Consider the following 8,117-nt stretch of genomic DNA (forward strand, 5'->3'; position numbering starts at 1 on the left):
TCCTCTTACTTTTTTCTCCCTTTATTTTTGTGACTGATTTTTCTTCCTTAACTTTTATGTCTTTCATTGGGCCTTTTATTCTTTTGCATAGTTGTTAAATACTACTAAATCATTGTTAGCCTCCATCCCTCAGATTTTTTTTTAAATAAATGTATGTTGAAACACATTTAGGGCTGGAGATGAAATAGACATGATCTTTTGGAATTCTTGTTTTAACTAGATAAAAATACAGAGATTAGATAAAATGAAATATATTGTGTTAAATTGTTTTCAGAGTTAAGAGAGAAAGATAAGGTAAGAGAACAAGGTATCTTGGGGAGTACTGTTTCTATAGTTTGCTAAGTTAGTCAAGGAATATACTTTGAGAATATATATGCAGTAAAGGGAGTAAGCAAGCTGTTTATACTGGAGTATAATACAAAGGTCCTGAGGTGGGAACATGTGTGACTCTATAAAAAGTATTCCATAGCTAGAGAAGAAGAAGATAGTAGAGAGTGGGGTCAGACAAATAACTGGGAGCCAGATGGTATGGTGTCCTAACGAGAGAGTAGAAGCCACTGAAGCAGTTTGCTAAGTAAAATGAGTTAACATTTGAACAGAATCAACGTGACTGTAAAATTGGAAGTTCTGTTAGTCAACATTCTCTAGAGTAACAGAACTTATAGAATGAGTCTATGTCTGTCTGTTTGTCTTTCAATCTCTTATCTATCTATAATGTAAAGGGCATTTATTAGAATAACTTACAGTCTGGTTCAGCTAATACAACAATGGCTGTCTATGAGCAGAAGGTCCAAGTATCCAGTAGTTGTTCAGTCCTTGAGGATGCATGTCTCAGCTAATCTTCAGTGTATTCCTGAATCTTGGGAGAAGTGGGCTCTAATGCCAGTGAAGGAATGGACTTACTAATAGCGGTGAGAACAAGCAGGCGAAAAGAAGGAGTGTCCTTCTTCCCTGTCCTTTATACAGTGTGCTAGCAGAATGTGTGACCCAGATTAAAGGTGCATCTTCTCACCTCAAAAGATCTGTATTAGAAGTGGGTCTTCCCTGTCAAATAATAGGAAAAAAAATGTCTCAGGTGCATCTAGCCATTTTAGTGTTAGTTAATTCCATATTTAATCAAGTTGACAACCAAGAATAGAAGTATATTGAGAGGAAAAAGAAAATAGGAAACTCTTTATAACATAGACTGAATAAAGAAAAATACAAAATAATAGTATCTTGGGCTCGGATCATAATATAGATAGCAGTGAGAAACAGAATTGTGAAAATATTTTGAGGGTAGAAAGAAAGCAGTTTGACGCTGGATTAGGTGTGAAATGTGAAAGGCAGGATAGACAAATGTGACCTGAATGTCTGGAGAAATGCCATTAACTGAGGGTAATTACCTTGAAAGGAGTCAGGTCAGTTTTAGATATATGATTTGTAATTCCCATTAGTCATCCAGTGTTGTTTCAAAATACAGTTTGTGTCCATGTTACACACCCTAATCTGTTGGTGGGGACATTGAATCTGATGAGTTTATCTTTAATGGCAAAGTGTTTGAGAAGATTAAGTCACAGGCTTGAAGTCTTTCCTACTTCTGTTACTGAAGTATTAAAAGTGCTGTTTTTTTTTTTTTTTTTTTTAAATTAGGTACAATAAAAGAAGCAGAGTAGAAAATACTGAAGAAGCTGCAGCATCAGGAAAGTTAGGAGAAAGGCAATAAAATATAATGTGAAAGGCAAGGAAAAAAATTGTTTCAATGTGCAGGAATAAGTTACATTGGTTTATTAGTAACCTCTGAGTCCACAAAGGTGGAAACTAGTAGTATGGTCCTGGGCATAGTGAAACCGAAGCCACTCTTAACTTTAAAGAACATGTTGTAGGTGGCGTGGCCAGCTGTGGTTGTTGCCTTATTTCAGAGGCATGTTTTCTAAGTAAAACGATGGCATTTTATGCTGAGCAACGTCTTTCATCCATGATCTCTAAATCACCCCTGTGTCCAGCATATGTGTGCTGCATACTATGTGGCTTCCATTTGTCAGCATCTCAATTATATCATGGCCATTGTCATGGTATCTCCATGCTTGTGTTCAAGTAAGGCTTATTTTACTTAATAATGGCCTCAGGGCACTTATGCACTTGGGTATATCTGAGAGAGTCTGGAAAGTACTTTAGGTGACAAGGTGAAAGCCCATGATTTGGTAAGAAAATAGAAAATCTTATACCGAGGTTGTAAGTTCTATGGTGAGAACAAATCTGTGTATTAAATTTCAAGAAGAAAAAAGATGATAATATGTCAAACTAAACAGATTAAAGTCTTGATACATTAAGTTTAACTCAGTTAACTTTTTTCTTTCTCTCTTTTATATAAGAATATGAAGAGAGTGGATTGTTGGAAACAGATGAGGTTTGTAAATTTGATGTATTTTTAAGATAATTTTTATGACTGAACTTGGGAGTTAGTGTTTTCAATAATGACAATAGTCTTTTAGAATAGTTTTTAAAGGCTCTAACTTTCTTTCATTGTTGTGTGACAGGCTACCCTAGACACAAGGAAAATAGTGGAAGCTTGTAAAGCTAAAGCTGACGCTGGAGGTGAAGATGCTATTTTGCAAACAAGAACTTATGACCTGTATATCACTTATGATAAATATTACCAGACCCCACGGCTATGGTTGTTTGGCTATGATGAGGTAAAGGAGAAAGAAATAGGAAATACATACTTTAAATTGGTAGATTTAATTCAGTTTCTTTATTTGATCCGTGAGTGTATATGGTCTTTTAAATTTTTGAAGTCATTTTTTGCAGTTTTATAATACTGACCTTGATTCACATTTAGAATAAACTATTCAGTGGGACAGTGCTAAGTATTAAATACAAATAATGTTGTATACTGACTCCTGAGTCTTTCTCTAAGCTTATTGTTTCAAAATTCAGGAAGTTGAACTCTGTATAATTGTTTATATTTTGTCAGGATGCATCTGTGGCGTATGTAAACATTTATAAACTGATTATGTCAGATATGTCAGATACTATTTTCCTTACCAATTTTTATTCTGCTAATGGATTAGAGAATAATTGAAGTAAGATCAACTCATTTAACTTGCCGTTTTATGACTTGTTAAAAGGAAATAAAAAAATGAAAAATGTCTAAGGAAGAAATTCTTAAAATTTACAAATGTTTGGCATCTATAAACTTACCTGTTTGTGGCATCTTTTCAACATTAATGATGGCTCCTGTTACAGAGCCTGAATGTCCAGAATCCTTTCTCAAACAATCTGGTCATCCTGAATACTCTGGAATTGTAAATTTCAAGCAATATTAGAGAATTAATTTTTATAAATACTTGTAGGAGACAAGCTTCAGTAGTGGCTTCACAGCACTTTTTATGTTTTCAGCAACGGCAGCCTCTGACAGTTGAGCACATGTATGAAGACATCAGTCAAGATCATGTGAAGAAAACAGTGACCATTGAAAACCATCCTCATCTCCCACCACCTCCTATGTGTTCAGTTCACCCATGCAGGTCTGGGTGTATATGTGTATGGGGAAAGAGAGCGAGTGTGTGTGTTGTTTGTATGTGTCAACTTTATGAATTTATTATTTGGGGATGTGGAAACATCAGTAACAGAAAATTTTACTTTATAAGCAAAATTTCATCTTTAGAAATGTTCTTTTGTTTAGTTAAATATTCAAGAGAAAGGACAATAAATGTTACTGATTTATTTTAAAAGTAGTACTAAGAATTTCGTTTTGGTTTTCTGTGTTTAGTTATAGATTAGATCTATTGATGATTCTTGTTTTATCAGCAGCTTAGGCAGCTTGTTGTAACTCAGCACTGACCCGTTAGACATGGTCTACAGTGTTGCGAGGGCCTCCTTACATGAGTGTGGCGTGTAAGCTCTTCCTTTAGGAGGTCTTTCTTTAGCCTTCTCAAGGCAGCTGAATTCTGAGCTTTGGCATTCTCTTTGTCAGTGTGTTTTCATGAGTCCAAGTAAAGTCAGGTTGAACCAAGATACATGATTTGTCTCGAATGTTCCTTACAGAAAAGCAACATGCTTGTTTCTTTGGATTAGTATGTATAACAAGTAATATTCATGACATACTGAGAATGCTGATAATCTATTGAAAAATTAGGTGAGAATTTTTTTTTTAAAAAAATTGTTTAGGTGAACATGGTGGGTTACACTTATAATCACAACACTCTTACTTGGGAGGCTGAGGCTGAGGCAGGAGGATTGCAAATTCTATCTCATCTTGGGCTGTACAGTGTGTACCAAAGCTAAAAACCGTTGATGGTGTTCTTTTATTTTATGCAACCTTTTTATTTGCTGAACTTTTTTTTTTTCAATCAGCAGAGGTTTATTAGGGAAGAGAGCTGGCAGCCAGCGGTCAAACTGCACACTCGTGCAGGAGTAGAGTTTGACAAAGCCAGTCAGTCTGAGGAGGGTTTTTAAAGGGGTAAACCACAAACCAGGGGAGTGGGAAGGGGGGTGAGGGGTTGTCAAGGATACATAACATAAAAATAGTGGAACATTTCAGAGGAACCCACCCCAAATGATTTAGAGTCATGTGAAAATCACTCTGCACACTCATTCTTCTCAAGAATGTAGTTTTACCATGTCACTGTGCCCTACCCTGTCATTACCAACTATTTCAGGTTAACTATTTCTCACTTGCTCTGGCCTTAGCCCCACCTAGATGACTTGCGTCTTTCTCTGTGGTCAGGAATGTGTCTTCTTGCTTTGGGCTTTCCCCACCCTGAGGCTTGAGGAATGTTAATCCAATTTGCTGAACTTCTTACCCCAGAGAAAACTTGCTTCCATGTTTCAGCTTGTTTATGTCAAGAATTTTAATATTTCTATAAAGTAATTCATTAGGATTTGATTGTTGTTGTTTGATGTTTGGTTTGCTTCTCCTGTTTCCACATTTATATGCACCATGCACAGGACTGGGGCTAAGTGAATTGTGTAGGTAGATTTACTCTGCCTTCCCTTCTCTGTAGTGAGAACAGCCTATATAATAAGCACCAGGTGGCGTACTTTTAATTTTACATATCTAAAGCTGATCATTTTTTGAGAGTCAATCTGTTCTATCAGTTTGGAATTTTAATAAGTTCTAATTGAGTGGAGTATGTGCCTGTGGCATAAGTTTACTCTATTGAAAAGAAGAGATAAGTACCTGATAATTACATTAAACATTTTACCAAAACAAATGATTATTAAATGAAGTAGAATGAGATAAGATGTAAAAATCTGAGGCCCTATACAAGAAATGGGGACATTTTTAGGACTGCCTTGGACTGTGCCAATTTTCTGAGGATCTTCCTCTGTGTAAAAGATTGTTCATAAGAACTGAAATAGCATTGTATAAATTTGGGAATGTATGAAGGACTGTTTGTTTTGTATATTGTTTTTTTTCCTTTAGTTGATGTCACTCAATTTGCAGCATAGGAGAGATTTGAATTATGTGTACCTGTGCATAGGACAGAATCTTGAGATTTTACTGTCTTCATGTAAATCCGAAGTTTTTCTTTAAGTAGAATCAGATAAATAATACTCATTAATACAGAGGGGCTCTGATTCTCAGCTTTTATTGAGCCTTTCGGCTATAGTTTTTTTTTTTTTTTTTTTCCCTACGCTAAGTAAATATTTAAACAGTTAAGGGGTTGGTGTGATGGCCTATTGGTAAAAGCTCTTGCTCCACAAGCCTGGAACCTACTAGGGAAGGAGAGAATCAAGCCTGAAAATTGTCCCATGACCTCACATGTTCATGGTGTAGATATACCCATATTCATGCATGTGGTATGCACATACCTACACACACACACACACTGTATCGATAACAAACATTTAAAATCACAAGATTATGGGGGGTCTCATAGCTTTTTTGTTTGTTTGTTTTTTATTTTATACCTGGTTATGTTTCTAGAACAAATAACCCCAGCTTCACATTTATCATTTGGAAGAATTTTTTCTTGTGGTTTTCTGCCTCTATTATCAAAAAGCTAACTGATGCTATTGAGTTTATGGTGATGATTATAACTTTTAGAAATCCCTTTCAGTGGAAGTGTTTTCATGGCTCAGCAATTAACAGCATATTTTTTAGTTCAATTATTCTATATTAAAAATTAACTTGAGCAATTACAGTAGGCTTTTTAAAATTTTGTTTATAAGTGAAACCTATTTTGCTTAAATTGACCTATGCTAATAAGATTTGTTTTCTGCTTCTAGGCATGCTGAAGTGATGAAGAAAATTATTGAGACAGTTGCAGAAGGCGGGGGAGAGCTTGGTGTTCATATGTATCCTTATGTGTATATTTGATTGGTGGCAAATGGCTCCTACAGATTTTTTTTTTTGTTCATTTTGGAAATTTAGTGTAACTTTCATAACAGAACCTTTAGTTTATTTTAGCTCCTCATGTGTGGAAGTTCTTGTGAAGTTTAATTTCTCTAGGATGTGTTATACTATGAAAAGTAGCCCACAGTCAGCTGTTATACTCTGTGTGTGTATGTGCCACTTAACTCTACCTTGTTACAGAGGTAATGTTTAGCACAATGTGTTCCCATCAGACGATGGTAAAGTTAAGGTTGTATCAGCCTTAGCCCTCCTTGAAGCAAAGAATTCAAGTTAAACAGGTTAATTGAAAGTAAAGTACAAGTGTAAATTTCTCTCCTGTGGAAAAGTATCTTTTGGCTTTGTTGCTCAGTCTCTGGGTGAACAGGAAGCACAAATGAGTATTAATGTCCAAGCAATTCGCCACATCTCTCTGAGATGTGTGCATCCATATCGGGTTCTTCAGAGCACTCACAGTGAGTGATGACACGCCAAGTAAACTGAATGAACTTGGACATAGGTTTGTATTGAATTTTGTGATTTGTGCCATTCAGTGAGGGACGGGTTACTCAGACCTTAAATAAATGCATGATAACCTGTGTGTTGCTAATAAAACATGTTCTGCAGAGGAACTTTGGTTGATTTGTAACAGAAACAAACAAGTTTCTTTTCAGTCTAATAAGACTTATTTCTGGAATCTTGATGTACATTAACTTTCACATTTATCTCTATGCTGAAGGCTAGGTAGCAGCTTGGAATGCTATAGGTGATTCATAATAGTTTTCCTATTGAAAACTAAGTAAGCTTACAATGTTTCTAGGTACAATAAAAGAAAACTTCACCATTTTATTAAATGAAAATGGTACAATATAGTCCATTCTATGGTTGTTAAATGCCCCTTATGAATTCAGAATCCCTTATGAAGTGTTTGCATCTGATTTGTTTTTCATTTGCTATGGTGTTTGCATACTTGTTTCATTTTAAGTTCGTATGAATTCTAGAAAATTTGTAAGCAGTAAAGGGGCAAAGTAAATGAATAAGTTTTATACTTATTTGAACACATTAAAGACAACATTGCCTTATAAAAATTGTGGTAATTCAACATATATGAACTTCTCATTTAGAAATTTCAAATTCAGATATTAGAGCAAATAGCCAGTCAGTCATTTATAGAGCACCTCTCTTAAGCAGATACAAATTTTCGTGGCTAGGCAACTTTTAATAGCCTACTCAATATAAGATTTTATCATATTTCTGATAAATTAATAAAATTGATAATTATTATGGATTTAGAACAATACTATTTACAAATCTTATTTTCCTTAGCTAAAGACATTCAGGTATCTTTTAATTTTTTTGAAATTTGTTCAAGCTGTCATTCCAACAATAGAATATGACTACACAAGACACTTCACAATGTAGTGGAGAGGACATAGAGTCTATCCTAATTACTGCTTCTGATTTTTAAAGAATTAATACATAGATGTGACCATTGACCATATTTACCAATAAGAATAATTTCTCTAATAATGGGACTTATATGTTTATGCATTAAATAAAAACTGTTCTACTACCAACCTTATTTGTTTAATAAAAATGTGTGTGAAGAAATGTTTTCATTTCCTATCAGAAGATTATAGTAGAGTTTCCGCTGTCAGAGGATGATTGCAGAGTAAGGATGGTATTGAACATCTACAGTGTCAGAACTAGCTCTAGAAAGTATTCCACACCAGGCTGTGTGTCACTCCCTTTCCTTCCTACTCCATTCCCTGCCTTGTCCTCTCCATACATCTGTTTT

At 35.0% G+C, this 8,117-nt stretch overlaps 1 protein-coding gene across 1 annotated transcript in view; it reads left to right on the forward strand.

The window, feature by feature from the left end:
* Positions 1 to 7,896, forward strand: part of Atg3 (autophagy related 3) — a 28,741-nt gene extending 20,845 nt beyond the window's left edge. The window contains exons 8-12 of the mRNA XM_034514966.2: positions 2,355 to 2,389; positions 2,520 to 2,675; positions 3,382 to 3,509; positions 6,217 to 6,285; positions 7,660 to 7,896. Of these exons, the coding sequence (XP_034370857.1) occupies positions 2,355 to 2,389; positions 2,520 to 2,675; positions 3,382 to 3,509; positions 6,217 to 6,285; positions 7,660 to 7,741 (470 nt within the window). The 3' untranslated portion in view covers positions 7,742 to 7,896. The remainder of the gene's footprint in view (positions 1 to 2,354; positions 2,390 to 2,519; positions 2,676 to 3,381; positions 3,510 to 6,216; positions 6,286 to 7,659) is intronic.
* The last annotated feature ends 221 nt before the right edge of the window (positions 7,897 to 8,117 follow it).

This window comes from Arvicanthis niloticus, chromosome 12 (assembly GCF_011762505.2).
Source record: "Arvicanthis niloticus isolate mArvNil1 chromosome 12, mArvNil1.pat.X, whole genome shotgun sequence".
NCBI classification, from domain to species: Eukaryota; Metazoa; Chordata; class Mammalia; order Rodentia; family Muridae; genus Arvicanthis; species Arvicanthis niloticus.